The sequence below is a fragment of the Dasypus novemcinctus genome, chromosome 19 (assembly GCF_030445035.2).
Source record: "Dasypus novemcinctus isolate mDasNov1 chromosome 19, mDasNov1.1.hap2, whole genome shotgun sequence".
NCBI lineage: Eukaryota > Metazoa > Chordata > Mammalia > Cingulata > Dasypodidae > Dasypus > Dasypus novemcinctus.
The window spans coordinates 51,422,585-51,439,173 of record NC_080691.1 but is presented as its reverse complement, the minus strand read 5'-3'; the positions used below and the strand labels follow the sequence as shown (position 1 = coordinate 51,439,173).

General features: G+C 49.4%; 1 protein-coding gene across 3 annotated transcripts in view; it reads right to left on the bottom strand.

Annotated features, from left to right (window-relative positions):
- Positions 1 to 16,589, bottom strand: part of KLHL22 (kelch like family member 22) — a 40,994-nt gene that overhangs the window by 7,936 nt on the left and 16,469 nt on the right. For all 3 annotated transcript variants that reach the window (XM_058281790.1, XM_058281789.2, XM_058281791.2), the window contains 3 exons: positions 14,202 to 14,367; positions 10,311 to 11,029; positions 2,416 to 2,608 (listed from right to left, as the gene is read on the bottom strand). In XM_058281790.1, the coding sequence (XP_058137773.1) occupies positions 2,416 to 2,608; positions 10,311 to 11,029; positions 14,202 to 14,367 (1,078 nt within the window). The remainder of the gene's footprint in view (positions 1 to 2,415; positions 2,609 to 10,310; positions 11,030 to 14,201; positions 14,368 to 16,589) is intronic.

Genomic DNA, 16,589 nt, shown 5'->3' with positions numbered 1-16,589 from the left:
AACGAATTATAAAAAGTTCCTTTCCTGGCCCACTAGTTCCTTCCTCTCTCTCCAAATGGCTGCCTGTCTGTCTTCCTTTGGGCCTCAGTCTACTTGACATCTCCTCAGAGACCTTCCCCAACTCATATATCTAGATTAGTCTTGCCCAAGCCTCCTTCCAGGGAATTATTTTGTTCAAACCCCTTTTTACTTCCTTTATCACCTTTGTCACAACTTCCAGTTACTTCAGTGATTTGTTTAGTAATTTAGAACAAATAGCTGCTGAATGAATGCAGGAAGGAAGGAAAGTTGTCGCCAGCTGTAGCTGGTTGAGGACCAAGGCTGCCCCTCTGTGGCCAAGCTGGAAACTGCAGCTTCCCCAGGCAACCAAGACAAGGAACCCCTCAAGCCCCTTCTCCTGCTTTCCAACCACCCCACCCCCTGCCAGGAGGCATCCTACCCTCATACCCTCCCATGACTCCTGGAATAGAATTCAGGGAGCCTTTCCTTGTCTACCATGTCTCAAGGATCCCTGATCTTTCTATACAAAATCTGCTCCATTCTCCTGGATGGGGGTAGGTAGTGTCCAAGCCTCTGGGGGGCTTGGAAGGTGAGAGACAAAGTGGAAAAAGATTCAGAAAGGCCAAAAATCTTGCCAAGGTCTCAGAACTAGTGTGGCCAGAGCTTGGCTCAGAACCTGCACGTGTGTCCACCAAGCATCCTCCGACCCTGAGGTGCTCAGGGATGCCCAAAGGCAGTACAGAGCCCATGGCAGATGCTTCTCAAGTGGTGCTGCTATTAGCAGGGCCAGTACCCTGTGCTGACAGGCTGGGACCTGCAAGGCCTCTGCCTCCTCTAGGATCCTACGCCTGCTTTTTGGGCTAGTGTCCAAGTACCCCAAAGCCACAAGATAAAAGAGGGACACTGCCCAAGGGCATCACTTTTGTACAATGAGTATGATTTTAAATTTTTTTTTAACAACAAAAAAAATTTTTTTTTTTAAAGATTTATTTATTTATTTAATTTCCCCCCCTCCCCTGGTTGTCTGTTCTTGGTGTCTATTTGCTGCGTCTTGTTTCTTTGTCCGCTTCTGTTGTCGTCAGCGGCACGGGAAGTGTGGGCGGCGCCATTCCTCGGCAGGCTGCTCTTTCATTTCACGCTGGGCGGCTTTTCCTCACGGGCGCACTCCTTGCGCGTGGGGCTCCCCCACGTGGGGGACACCCTTGCGTGGCACTGCACTCCTTGCGTGCATCAGCACTGCACATGGCCAGTTCCACACGGGTCAAGGAGGCCCGGGGTTTGAACCGCGAACCTCCCATATGGTAGACGGATGCCCTAACCACTGGGCTAAAGTCCGTTTCCCAAAAAAAAATTTTTTTAGGAGGTACTAGGGATTGAACCCAGGACCTCATACATGGGAAGCAGGTCCCTAACCACTGAGCACACCTGCTCCCCATGAATGATTTTAAACATCTTGAAACGAGTATATAAAAGTATTGTGGGCGGCGGACTTGGCCCAGTGGTTAGGGCGTCCGTCTACCACATGGGAGGTCCACGGTTCAAGCCCCGGGCCTCCTTGACCCGTGTGGAGCTGGCCCATGCGCAGTGCTGATGCGCACAACGAGTGCCCTGCCACGCAGGGGTATCCCCCACATAGGGGAGCTCCACGTGCAAGGAGTGCGCCCCGTAAGGAGAGCCACCCAGTGCAAAAAAAGTGCAGCCTGCCCAGGAATGGTGCCGCACACACGGAGAGCTGACGCAACAAAGAAACACAGATTCCCGTGCCGCTGACAACAATAGAAGCGGATAAAGAAGATGCAGCAAACAGACACAGAGAGCAAACAACCGGGGTGGGGGGAGGGAGAAGGGGAGAGAAACAAATAAATAAATAAATCTTAAAAATAAATAAATAAATAAATAAAAAAAAAAAAAAAGTATTGTGTAAACTATCCAATTTTTTTTTTAACACGCACACACAAAAACTTCAAAAGCATTTTTGGCTTCTAGAAGGCTTCTGGGTCTGTGGCCCTAACCTCCAGGGGCTGTCTGGTGGTAAAGTCTGAGGATGTGCCTACCGAGAGGTTATGTCTCCTGTCTAACATTTTTGGCAATATCCCAGCTCACCTCAGCTGTGCAAAGGGACAGACAAGGGGAGGGTTCCCGGCTACATCTGAACTGAAGGGTTAAAGCAGTCTATTGGGGCCAACATGGTGACCAAGGTCTCAGCACCTGAGACTCAAGACTGAGTGAGCCCTCTCCCCAGGTGGCTTTCCAAGCATCAGGGGCTCCCCCATCGACACATTCTCAGTACTAGGTCTCCAAAGGGACATTGACAGCTCACAAGCCCTGCCCTAAAACTTGGGCCTTCTCGGCCTCCCCATACCTCAGGAAAGAAGGCAGGCATGAGAAGGTCTCTTGCAGAGAGGGCTTCCTTACCTCCTTCTTGAGTGGGGCCACATAGGCCCAGGAGTTGGTGTCGGGGTCATAGCGCTCCACAGCATTCAGGTCTCTATGGTAATCCCGGCCTGCAACAGCGTAGATGCACTGGCTCACGACACACACGCACAGGTCAGCATGCTCCTGCTGCAGGGACTGGATCTGGAACCAGCGGTTATGTCGGGGATCATACCTTTTGCAAAGAGACATAAGAATAGCACTTCACTGGCCAGGCAAGAAAGCCTACTCAGCAGGCCTCAGCCACACCCTGTGCCACTTTGCCATGGTCCAACCTGAATCCTGGCCCCACTGCCCCTCACGCCAGTGTAGACCTGACCCCACCAGCCATACCATCAGGCCTCCTGCCCACCGCCGAGTGCAGGTAACGTTCCCAAAGCTCTGCCCTGGAGGGTGTGGTGAGGAGCCTGGCTCCTAGCTTCTGCCCATAATGCCAGTCCCTCCTGAGTGCTTTCCTCTCAGATGCTTTCCAGTCCACCTACCCGTCCACCCCAGGCTGCCGACAGTCACTTCAATCCCACCTGTTGCCTCACAGTCCCCATGGCCCAGCTCCCTTTCATGATCCCTTGGGACTGGTCTAGCATTGACAGCCTCCTGGCCTCAAGCTGCCCGCAGCCTTCTATCACTCAGGGTTGATCAGGATGCCCCCTGCCCAGAGTGCTGGTCAGTGCCCTTGGAACATGCTCTGAGCTCCCAGCACAGGTCATGCCCTTCGTGTGTCTCATGTGGGAGTCACACTGCTGATTGTGCTCTGTACATGCAGCCATCCACCAGCCTCTGCTTCTCCTCACACCTTGGTCTGCTGATCCTTCGTGAAGCCCGGCTCAGGTGTTACCCAGTCTCAGGATTTCCTGACCTTTCTAGCTGGGAGCATCCTCTTTCTTCTCACAGGTTCCCTCTCCCATGGACACGCTCAGGGCAGGGTCCTATAGGATTTCAGGGACTCCCCTGGAAAGACGGATGCTTTCCAGTCCACCAATCCATCCACCCAGGCTGGATGCAGCAAGGCCTTGGAGGCTGAAAACAGTCTGGCCTGTGCTATGGACCGAGGGGCTAACCCAGGAGAGGAATCATACTTTCGCCATCCTCTGGATACACTGCTGTTTGGCCCACATGGGGCCCACAGGCAGGTGTGCTATATGGATGGGTCGCAGGACTACATGATCCCGAAGCCCACTCATTCCCTGACCGATGTCTGGCCATTTCCCCTGGGCAAGCACCTAGGCACCAGCATCTGACACACTCCTGCTTCTGGAGCCTCCTTGCTCAATGGCCCATGGATAAGGATATCAGTCTCTTACAAATAAGTGTTTTTTAAATTTATCCAGAGTAAGAGCAACCACAAAGAGAACGAGTCTAACAATTTCAGCTGGCTCAGAGGAGAGTGAACAGTTTTCTTTGGTTTAAGACCTCTGCTGGTCAGTGAAGAGATCAAAGCACCAATTAGATGCCAGCCCTTCCTATGGGCATCACTCAGTTTCTGCACCTGTCTTTTATTTTTATTTTAAGATTTATTTATTTCTCTCCCCTTCCCCGCCCACTCCCCCCAGTTGTCTGCTCTCTGTGTCCATTTGTTGTGTGTTCTTCTGTGCCCACTTGTATTCTTGTCAGTGGCACTGGGAATCTGTGTCTCTTTTCGTTGCGTCATCTTGCTGTGTCAGCTCTCCATGCGTACGGCCCCACTCCTGGTCAGGCTACACTTTTTTCTGGCTGGGCGGCTCTCCTTACGGGTGCACTCTGCACATGGGGCTCCCCTACGCAGGGGACACCCAAGTGGGAAGGCATTCGTTGCGCGCATCAGCACCGCGAATGGTTCGGGCCCAGGGTTTGAACCTCGGACCTCCCACGTGGTAGGCAGATTCCCTATTCCTGTTGGGCCAAATCCGCTTCCCTGCATCTGTCTTTTAGAATGCTAATGCCTGACTAAAAGAGCCACCACGAGGGGATCCAGGGATCATGAACAGACAAATCACATAAAAAAGGGTCCTTGTTAACTTGTGGGGAGTTCATAGAGGACCGGGGTCTGTCTCTGTCTTTCTAGGCTTCAGCACAGCATCTGGCTCAGGGTAGATCATGCAATGTCTGCTAGGTGGATACATAAAGCAGTGAGAGGATTACCAGCAAGGAAATAATTCATTCACCCTACAAATATTCCCACTTGACCACCTAACATGTGCCAGGCATGGTTCTTAGTTACAGGAATCCAGAAGTAAACTTGAAAGAGAGGTCACCGTCTTCCACTGGTGAGTGGGAAAGAGGCTAAAGAGAAGAGAGTTATAAGCAAGTACACAATACAACAAATACCAGGAAGAAAAAAAGAAGGATAAGAGGAGAGAGAGAGAGAGACCTGCTGGGCAGTGGGGCTGCAGAGGGCAGAGCTCTATTAAGGCAACCAGGAAAGGCCTCCTGAGAAGATGGCATTTGAGGCCTGAGTGACCAGGGCACAACCCGAGGAAGGTGTAGCTGGTGACGGGGCAGCCCAGGCTCAGGTCAACCGGCTAGGTGGCTCCTTCCCCTGCCTCTCCTACACACTTGTTTGTTCATGTACACATTTTTTCTCCCCTAGTTTAAGTCTGGTGCAAGTCAGCCTCTCCAGCTTCTGCCAGAGTGAGGGAAGACCTTGGAATGCTTTTGCTTGCTTCCTACTGGTCCCGGGCCATCATGTTCCTAGGCTGAGTTCATTTGGATTTTTGGCTGCAGATAAAGAACACACACACACCTATGTACACTGCACATTAATAATTTAGATTTAACCAAAGTTTCACTGATTTCTATCTCCCCACTGTGTCCTACATATCCCATATCTTCCTCTTTATTGGATTAATTTTCTACTTTGTCAGGATAAATTCTCAAGTAAGATGTATTCTGCTAATAAAAAGAAACTTTATTGGCATATATACAGATATAGTTTTAGTCACTTTAATCAAGACTTTGGGTCATCCTATTGCAAACTCAGAGGTGAAATCTAGTGCTGGTATATAAAACAATTTTGAAGTCCTTGTTAAATTTAATAGTTGGGGAAGCAGATGTGGTTCAAGTGATTGAGCTCCCACCTAATACATGGGCAGTCCCAGCTTTGGTTCCCAGTGCCTCCTGGATACAAGGAAGACAGCGAACTGGTACAATGGGCTGGTGGAGCAAACCGACACAGCAAGATGACACAACAAGGAGGCACAATGAGGAAACACAATGAGACAGACAACAAAACAGGGAGTAGAGATGGCTCAAGTGATTGAATACCTCTCTCCCACATAGGAGGTCCCAGGTTCAGGTCTCAGTGCCTCTTAAAGAGAAGACAAGCAGACAGAGAGAGCACACAATGAATGGACACAGAAAGCAGACAGCAAATGCAAACAAGGAGGGGAGAAAAATAAAATAAATCCTAAAAAAAATTTAATAGGTGATTTTTCTTCTATATTTTCATGACATGTCCATTTAAAAGTAACAGTCTTGGAAACATGTAAGGGAAAAAAAACAAGTTATTTCAACTTGGGGGTCAGGAGATGGGACTACTCCTAGGTAAGCTGCTGACAGTGTTTAATAAAAACAGAACCCATGGGACAGCATCTATAGAAAAGTTTCAAAGAACAACAATGTGGGTGAGATGGAAGCAATCAAAGAAAGAAATCAAAGCAAGGCAGTGGCATTTGGAGGCAAATGCAACTTGCTCCAAGACAGACAACTTTTAATATGCAGTTCCTGTACCAACGCTTTAAAACACAACCTGGCAAATTGCTAGAAATACAAATCCTAATTTAACACAAAGTCTTGTTTTTTTATATTCTAAGAGACTGTAGGTTGAAGGCTGGTGAACTACAGAAGGGTAAAAGAGAACCAAACTGTCAAAACATTCAAATTAAGAGATTCATTTGGCAGTTTTAAGAGTTCATAGGGGACTTGGGAAGCAGATTTGGCTCAACTGATAGGGCATCCACCTACCACATGGGAGGTCAAGGGTTCAAACCCAGGGCCTCCTGACGCGTGTGGTGAGCTGGCCCACGCATAGCGCTGATGTGCGCAAGAAGTGCCGAGCCATGCAGGAGTGTCCCATGCGCAAGAAGTGTGCCCCGCGCAAAAAAAGCACAGCCTGCTCAGGAGTGGCGCCACACACATGGAGAGCTGACACAGCAAGATGACGCAACAAAAAAGAGATACAGATTCCCAGTGCTGCTGACAAGGATGCAAGCAGACACAGAAGACGACTCAGCGAATGAACACAGAGAGTAGACAACGGGGTGGAGGGAAGGGGAGAGAAATAAATAAAAATAAATCTTTAAAAAATAAATAAATAAGATTCCACGGGGGATGGGGATATGGTTCAAGCAACTGGGCTCCCATCTACCACATGGAAGGTCTGTGGTTCAGTTTCCAGTGCCTCCTAAAGAAGACAGTGTGCTGGTGCGATGGGTATGAGCGGCAATCTGTCACAAGATGATGTAAGAAGAGACACAAGAAGAAAAACATAATGAGACACAACAAAGCAGGCAGAGAGGTTCCCAGTGCCTCCTAAAGAGGATGAGCAGAACAGCAAGCTGGTGCAATGGGCAGGCATGGTGAGCTGATGTGACAAGATGAGGCGACAAGAGACACAAGAGGGCCCAACAGTGGGCTCTTGATACTAATGGCTACACTTTTGAGCCTATGCACCTGCAATAAGAACAAGGCCTAGAGTAGCATTGAGCCTGGGGGTTTCCTCCTGACAGCCTTCATGTTACTCAAATGTGGCCACTCTCACAGCCAAACTCAGCGTGTAGATGTGATGCATTCCCCCCAGCGTGGGACAAGACACCCGGGGATGAGCCTCCCTGGCACCGAGGGATCACTACCACATACCAGCTGAAGAAGCAACTAGAAAATGACCTTGAATTAAAGATTCAATGCGGAACAGCAGAATATACCTGTCTACATATAATAACATGACTTCGGGAAGCGGTTTGACCTAATGTAAGGGGGAAATGGAAAGGAGAAATGAGATTATAAGGCTGTGAGTCTCTAAAAAAGAGTCTGGAGGTTGTCAGAAGGAATAGCCCTATGTACAACTGAACAGAGTCTAAGAGACAGATAAGGTAGATACAACCCCAGGTATTGGTTCTTTTGAGGGATAAAGAGACCCACGGGTTCTATGGTCATGGCAGAAGGGGTTCACTGCCATGACAGATGGCCCTTCTTTGGAGCTGGTGTTTCTGCGTGATGCAAATGGACTCAGAGGGGATCTCTTTTCACAAGACTTGCATGCTACTTTATTGGAATTGTAGCTGGTGCTGGGTTTAAGATATATGTAGGGGATTTGAATCTCTGGACTGATAATATGACACCCAGGCCCAGAGCCTCAACAGACTTCAGCTCCTACACTTTGACTTATTGGACTTACTCCACTCAGCTAACATGGAGTTGAAGAAGGTCAACCACCACAACATGGAGCCTAGAGTGTCTACAACTAGAAGCGGGAAGAGTGCATCCAGTACCCATGTGCAATCTAAGCCCTCACTTGACATAGGTGTGCAATGGACACAACCAATCCAATGTCCACAGAGAAAATGTGGAATGGGTGTGGGAACGGTAGCCATGGGGGCTGCTGGGTGTGGGGAACGGGAGGAAGAGATGAGATGTGGAGGCGTTTTCGGGACGTGGAGTTGTCCTGGATAGTGCTTCACAGACAATTACGGGACACTGTAGATCCCCCCAGGGCCCACTGGATGGAACGTGAGAGAGTCTGGGCTATGATGTGGACCATTGACTATGGGGTGCAGTGATGCTCAGAGATGAACTTACCAGGTGCAATGGATGTATCACGATGATGGGAGAGAGTGTTGCTGTGGGGGGAGTGGGGGGCGGGGGCAGTGGGGTTGAATGGGACCTCATATTTTTTTTTAATGTAATTAAAAATAATAATAATAAATAAATATTAAAAAAAAAAAAAAAGAGACACAAGAGGAAAAACATAATGAGAGACACAACAAAACGGAACGGAGGTGGGTTTAGCAATTAGGTGCCTCCCTCCCACATCAGAGGTCCCAAGTTTGGTTCCCGGTGCCTCCTGAAGAAGCAAAGAAGACAAACAGACACAGCAAGTGCAAACAAAGAGGGGGTGGGGAAAGATAAATAAAACAAATCTTAAAAAAAAGAGTCCACAGGGAGATGATGAACCTTTCCTTCAGTAATGATGGTGGCACACCCCAGGGTCACCGGCAGCCGAGGATATGCTTGCCACTCACCCTCACCTTTGCAGATACTCAGCAGACTCAGCCCCTTTGCCCACCACCCTTCTCGCCCCAGCAGGCCTCACCACCCTCAATGGGTGTCTGAGCTGTGGCTGACTACCAGGGCCCATTTCAGCTTACAACACATGTAGTGACGTTCACAAAAGGGAAGTTTAGGCCACAATCTCAAATGGACCTGAGATCAACAGTGCATAACATGAGGATGGAGCACAGGGACAGGCACAGTCCCCAGCTATCACTCACCGGGATGGCTCTGTGCAAAAGCCCTCAGGCCCCCTGCCAGGTATACACTGGCCTTTGCCTTCTGCTGGGCAGAGACTGGAATACTCTGAGAGAGAGGTGTGTGGAAATTTGGGGGTCACCCTCAGCAGGGAGAACTGGTATTGGCCCTTCAACTGGGAAACTGAGCACCCTAAAAAAGGAAGCATCGGGATCTGGCCAGAGGGAAGCCCTGGAACGGGTGCCACCACACCCACTGGGCATGGCTCTCAGTCTCCTCCCCTCTGAACTCTGTCCATCCTCATAGTAAGTTGCCAAGCTTTGTTTGGGTCTCATCAGTTAAAACGAAAGCATCCAGTCCCTGGGGCCAGGGAGCAGAGGCGGGCAAGGAATGGCTGTCTCTACCTCAGTCGTGGTCTCCGCCTTGACCCTGAGTGGCATGACCAACCCCTCACCCCGGAAGATGGAATCATGAATATGAGTTTGGTCAGCACCCAGCTCACAGGTGCAGAAAAGCAGCTGGTGGAGATCTCTCTCTGCAGCACCGTCTTTCAGGTCTCAGGGTTAGAGACTTCCTACACCAAAGCAGAGTGGAGAAGCCCCTGGGAATCTCATGGTAGCTGAGGCTGTGGGGTCTTGCCTTCCTTCCCTTGTTCTGCCTGAAGAGATGGATCAGTGGGGATCACAGCCTCAGAACAATAGAACTGGCAGTCCACAAAACCCGTTCTTGAACCTCATGCCCAATATACATCTGACAACAGGCCTAGGGAAAATGTGCATGAGGCTCAGGGATGCACATCAGCCTTAACTGCTCGCCCTGGCTGAGGACTGCCCGCTTGGCGGCAGCAGCAGGACGCCACCTTCCACCAGGACTGGTGGGTATGAGAGAGGACCTCAGAGGACAGGCCAAGGGGAGCTGACACATGACATTCAAGGCTCAAGAGAGGGCAAGAGGGAAGACTCAGTGGCCCTGGCCCAATGCTCTTCAGCACCTAGGCCCCCTCATTCTGGGGCCTAGCTGCCCCTCCTGTCAAGGGCCCCCTTCTCCTTGCACTCAGCCAGTCTGAGTGCAGCCTGCTTACTCACAATGCAGCCCTTCTCCATAAGACTGAGCAGGGTGTGATTACAGATGAGTGGGCTTCTGAGAAGGAGGAGGTGACGAGAGAAGAAAAGCATTGCAGGCCCTCTTTTTCCTGATCTCACTGCCATCCTCAGCCTGTGAATTAATGTAGACTTCATTCTATAAAATAGGAGTACCCCTGACAAGCTGTAACAATGTGAAAGGCTGACGGGGAATCATACCTTCCTGCCCTGGATACCTTGCCCTTGTAGAACGTGTTTCCTACCTGAGCAGTGGACACCCCCAGCCCTTTTGATCCATGATTCCTGCACCCGTGTTAGCTGCAGGTAAAAGCACAGTCAAGGGCCTTTTCCTACCTCCAGCATCGGGCCTCGGCACGGAATCCTTGGACATTGTTGTCCCCACCAATCAAGTACACAAAGTTGTTCAGGACCGCAATGCCCTGGTTGGACATTCGGGGGGCCAGGGAGGCGGTGAAGTGCTTCCACTCGCCCAGCATGGGGTTCAGGTACTTGGCCTGGTCGCTGAGGATGGTGGATGGTGTGGAGTGGATGCCCCCAAAGCCCACAACGCACTGAAAGTCCGAGCGCAGCTCCGTCTGAGGGCCCTGCAGGCTGGGCTGCAGGCTCTCATTCCGGTGGTACATAAGGGCACTGGCTACCGTGTCCCTCAGGGGGCTTGGGTCCAGCTTGTCGTGAAGCCGCTGCAGGACCTCGGGTTCCATCAGGGGGAAGCGCACTGTCTCGAGGAGCTTGGGGGGTTCGTGCAGTGAGATCTGGTTGGCCTGCACCTGCTCCGGGGTGTAATGGTAAAGCAGGGCACCCTCGTAGACCTCCGTCTCGCAGGAGACCTCCAGGCGGTTGCTGCTGAGTAGGGAGTAGACCTTCTCCAGGGGAAGCTGGCGGTACTTGTCAGTCCGAGAGAAGGCCACGAAGTTTTTGAGGATATAGGTGTCCAGCTGCTCGGTCAGATGGCTTAAGTCAAACAGCTCTGCCAGCCGGTAGACATCAAGGATGTTCTCCTCATCCACCCAGGACATAAGGAAATCACAGCAGAAATGAATAATTTCTGGGATCTGCAGAAAGAATGAACACCCACTCAAGCCCAGGCCAGGGATCGGCATCTGGGGGAGAAGACAGAAGGTAACAGCAAAACAAAGCCCATACAGAGGTTTTCCGCAGCTGATCCTCAGGAAGAAAAGCAAGGCCCTGACCTTTCCTTACCCAGATCCAGTGCTGTGCTTTCCTCCCACACACCTGAGACAACCAGGTTCATACCAGACTGCCTGGGCTTATATTCTGGCTCAGAAACTGGCAGTCTGGGCTTCAGTTCCCTCATCTGTAAAATGGGGTCAGTTAAAGCAGAGAGGAACAAATTAAAAGTGACAGTGCATAGGAAACACATGGCACATAGTAGACCATTAGTATATATTAGTTACCATCTAGATTAAAAATACTGGAACTCCAGGGATGCAGGAAGCGGAAGAAATGGGCCTGACGTCAGATTATCAGAAGGGACCTGTGACCCTGACCCTACCCCAGGGCTCTCTACAAGTGTCTGCCTCTAAAAAAGGGCTGGAACCAAAACCACACCCAACTCTTATCTTCAGCCAGAAACCCTGCCAACTCCAGGCTCAGCCAGAGCTGCAGGAACAGGGAAGCAGCCCTCCCTTCATCAGGAGTAGGGCTGAACTGACAACATGCATCAGAATCCCCTGCAGAGTGTTCACAGACACTCCCACCCATTCCCACCTGGGAACCTGACCCAGAACAAATACCTCCTGAGGCTCCCTGGGCGCAGCCGAGCTAGACTGTAGTTAGCACAGAGGCTCCCAAGTGCCTCTGCGCACACACACACCTTTTCCACCATGCAGAAACATCAGCTGGTTGGAAGGCGGGCAAGAGAGAGAAAAGGATTCAGTTGGGAGCAGGGAATTAACAGTCCCCAAGGACTATTAGAGCACCCATGGAGCATATAACCAAAACATGGCAGAATGAAATGAGATAAAGTAAAGGCTTCCACAGGAAACTCCCCAGGAGCACAAGTCAGGTATCTACCAATTCTTCAGGAAAACAGAACTTTCTAATTTCTCTTAAAATTAGACTACCTCACTGATCTAACATCATCAAAATTAACTATTGCACATAGAGTAATTTTACTGGTATCTGAAGCTTATTAGTAAACATTTAAAAATATTCTTTTTTTCTACATCAAAAGACACGTATTTCTTGCCAGATAATCTGCTAAGGGCCAAATGGAAATTTGCAAATTAACAGGCAAGCATGGGTCCTTTACCAAATGTCCCACAGTGCTTTGCTAGATCCTGTTTTTCCTTTATTATCTGTTTTCTGCCTTAGTGGGTCTTCTGCTTTTGCCTCTCATTCCTAAAACACTATGTCTGGTTTGCCATGGGTGAGGATGCTAAAGACCAGGTCCTGGTTTGAATGTAAAAGAAAACATCATCTGAGTAGATCTGAGATGTAGCTTCCTGGGAAAAAGAGCCCCATGGCAAGACCGGCGTGGCCCTTCTCCAGGCCTTTTTTCGGAGAAATTGTCCCAGGCCTGTCCTGGGAGGAGACCTGTTAGAGGCTCAGAAGAGAAAAATGATCTGCTCAGGGTTATTTGACTAGGACAGTCTTGATGGGATTCGGACCCAGGTCTCTGGGAACACCAGAAAGAGTGTGGATGGGACCTGAGGCCTAGGGCAGGGGACAAGTCACAGGCAGTCACTGAGTACATGAACAAATATGATCTGGTAAACCTGGACACTTTGAGCCCAATATATTAGAAATAAAACAAGGCAGAGCTACTCAAGAAGTGAGGCACAGGGCCGCACTGTCCGGGGCCCTAAGGAGCACTGGCTCGAGCCTCAGCTGTGAGTGGCTGGGTGAGAGGGAAAGCCCTCTTTGGGAACATAATCTGGTGTCTGAGGGCATGATCGGTGCAGGTGAAGAGAAGTAGGAGGCAAAGAAAGCAGCTGGGAGGTAGACTGGAGGCCTGGAAAAAGGAGATGGAAATAGAGAATAGAGAGAGCTGCAAGTAACATTTAAAAGGATGCCTTATCACAATCTAGATTGAGGGAATGGAGATAGAAGGGTCCAGGGAAACATGGAGGCAAAGGAAATGGAGAGGGGAGCTCAAGCAGGGGAGCAGGGGTGAGGTGAGGAAGGTACAGATCACTGGACCTCAGCCCTGCTGATGAGAGCCCTCTTGGTGGAGACAGGCCAGAGGCCGCTAAGCACAAAACTCAGAGGAGAGCCCTCAAGACAACACTGACAGGGCACTGGGGAGAGAAAATGGCTCTGAATAAAAGAAGGCAGGGAAATTCTCCCCCCATAAAGGCCACCTTGGCTTAATTCTACCTCCCCATCAGGCAAACACAGCAAGGCAAGCAGGGTCTAAAATCAATCCAACAAGCACATTATCAAGTGCCTCCCTCTTGCCAACCTATGGACTTCAGGGCCTGGGAGGCTGCCATGGTTTGGCCTCCAAAGGCCCCTGGACAGGTTGGTTTTTATAAAACTTAAGTTTTTTTAATTGACCAAAATACACTCAGACCTGAAAAAGGGTAAGACTAATGAACTCAATGTAGCATTTCACTTAACTTCTAAGAAATGTAGAAAGAGAGGTCTCAGGTTGTCTGATGGATAGCTCTTCGGAGCAGAGGCATTTGTAGGCCCAGGCCTGTCTTACGGCACCTGCACTTCCAACGTTGACTAGAAACTTCTAAAATGTAAGTTGTACAGTCAGACCCTCAAGAAACTTTCTGAATTCTGAAGGAAATCAAGTATTTAAAAGAAAAAAACAGTCTTAAAGAGATCAGAGACAAGGTGTAGCAGACGAGCAGAAAGGGCCTATGCAGCAGTGCCAGGGAAGCTCAGCATCACCAGAGACCAGAGCACTGGGATGCCACATGTGGGCCCTCAGGGCCAGTCTTTGGTTTACATGTGGGACCTTCTCAAGGGCAGAGAGACCCAAGGCCTAGAGGGAAAGAAACCAGCAAAATGTAGAAAGCAAAGGAAGAAGAGGAACCTGAGTCCAGGAGGCAAGGGGAAAAGCTCTGTTTAAGCTGCTGGGGCTGGCTGAGGCAGCTCACATGCCCAAGACTACCCCCGCGCTACAGTCTCTTCATTGTTGGCATCCTCACCTTTCTGACCCACCTTCATGCCAAGGGCACTGGCTGGCGAGCACCTTGGGGAGATCCCACCTGAGCATAGATCTGCCCTGCTCAACAAGGCGAGCCTCACCTGAAGCTGGCAGGCGGCAACCAGTGTTTCCTGCACATTGCTCAGGCTGAGCTCTAGCTCGGAGGTGTATATGAAATGCAGGATTTGGCACATGGCATTGTAGGACACGCCGTGGATCAGGACCTCTTCCTGCTCCATCTCCTTCAAGCCCCCAGCAAACATTCCTCTGCAAAGTGAAGAGACAAGACAACGAAGTTACACCATTGGGATCTGAGCCCAGGCCTCCGAGAACTTGAGCATTTAGGTAAGGACAAAGCACTTGGCCACAGGGCTTGGACAAGAGGGAGCTGGCTCAGCATAAAGGTGCAGGATGAAACACTGGCCTGCTCTGTGCACTGAGTAAATAGCTTGCATGTTTTTATTCATCATACTGAAGGAACCCACAAGTTCCTGGTGAGGTTTGGGTAGCCAAACCAGACATCACCCTGACTCTTCTTTACATGTGCCCCAGGTATGCACATGCTCAGCTTGCTTTCTGCTACATCCATCAGAGCAGGACCTGGACCACAGCAGGAGCTCTAGAGCATGTTTTAAAAGAAAGAGTAAGTTACTTGGAAACTACTAATAAAATTCATTCCATTCAACATATATGTCCTGAGCGTCTACCAAATGCCAGGTACCACTCAAAGTGCAGAAGTAGTAACTAAAGAGATAAGATTCTTACTTGTGAGGAGTTTAATACTAGGAGAAGAATACAAACAATAAAGGAAAGGAAAAACAAACAAGGTAGTGCAGATTGTGAAAATGCTAAGGACCTGAAGAGGGCAGTCTGCTGTAGGCAAAACTGGCTAGGAAATGGGGAGTTGAGAGCTACTGGGGGACAGGGACAAAGCCACCCTGAAGAGGGGAAACCTACAGGATGAGACTAAGAAGGGCACACTACCAGCCAGAGGGAGGGTACTCCAGGGGAGGAGGCAAGGTCCCCAAGTCTCAAGGTAAGGAAAATCTGAGCTGGAGAGGCAGCCCTGAGCTGGGAGAGGCAGCCCTGCTGAGGGAGGTGATGGAGGAAGTGAGGGGGAGGGTGGAACAGGGCCAGAAGGCAGCATAGCCATTAGGATAGTCTGGATGGAAATCTAAGCACAATGAGACGCTGTGGAGATGGCTTGACTTTTGGGACCCCGGGGGCATACTGACTGAGAAATGTAGGGGCAGGGTAGAGGCGGAGGGGTGGAGAAGTGAGAAGACTGCTAGGCAGGGATGACCTGGACCCTGAAGGTGGTGGGGCTCTGGAGAAGAATGAGAGCGAAGACACTGGCAGAGGGAAAGGAGCAGAGCCCGGGAGAAAGCAGCTGGGGGATGTGGGAAATTCAGGAGGAGCAGGTTCAGGTTGGTAGTGGGAGTTCCATCCTGGCACCATCAAGTGTGACCTGCCAGTCTTACAGCCAAGTGGTGACGTGAATCAGGTGTTTGAAGTGAAGAGGCTGGGGCAGAGACACAGAGGCTAAGGGGGCTAAAAATTTAAATCTAAAGGGTATCAGCATGTAAATGGCGGGGTAGTTCTTTTTACACTTTATTTTTTCACTAGGTAATACATATACATGGTACAAAATCCTCAATTGTGGTGAAGATCTCTCCCACCTCTGCTTCCAGACACCAGCTCCCCACCCCTCACCCTGAGGAATCCGCTTGTCTAATTTCCCCGTCTAAGCTCTTTGTAAATTTACTGGGAACATGTTACACAGAGACTGATTCAAAGGACTCACATCTTCATAATATTGAATTTCCCCACAAGCACAGTGTACCTGTTCCCTCCATCAAGCCATTCTCTGGCTCTCACGGAGGTCTTGCAAGTCATCTTCCCATAGACCTGGCACAGGTATGTTAAGTCAATTCCAGACATTTTACATTTTTGCTGCTGTTGCAAATTAGGTCTTTTCTTCATTAAGTCTTCTAGCTGACTGCTATTGTATCTAGAAAGATGATGATTTTGACCCTCATACCAGGCCCAGCCCCTCCCTAGCACTTTTTTTTTGTAATTGAGGTAACACATATATAACAAAAACTTGACATTGAAACTTTTTTTTTTAAAAGAGGTCCCAGGGATTGAACTCAGGACCTTGTATATGAGAAGCAGGTACTCAGTCACCAAGGTACATCTGCTTCCCTTGAACATTTTAAGTACTTTTTTTCCAATTTTATTGATACACATTAATTAAGCATGAATCCACCCAAAGAGTACAAACAGTGGTATTTGGTGTAATCACATATTTGTGCATTCATCACCCCAACCACTCCCAAAGCACTTTCACTATTCCAAAAATAATAAACAAAAAACAAACAAAACTCATCACCTCTCGATCTCTCTATACCTAGTCTGGAATATATAGCTGTTATTCTTTTTCTTTTTCTTTTTTCTTTTTATTTTACTTTATTATTATTTTTTATTTC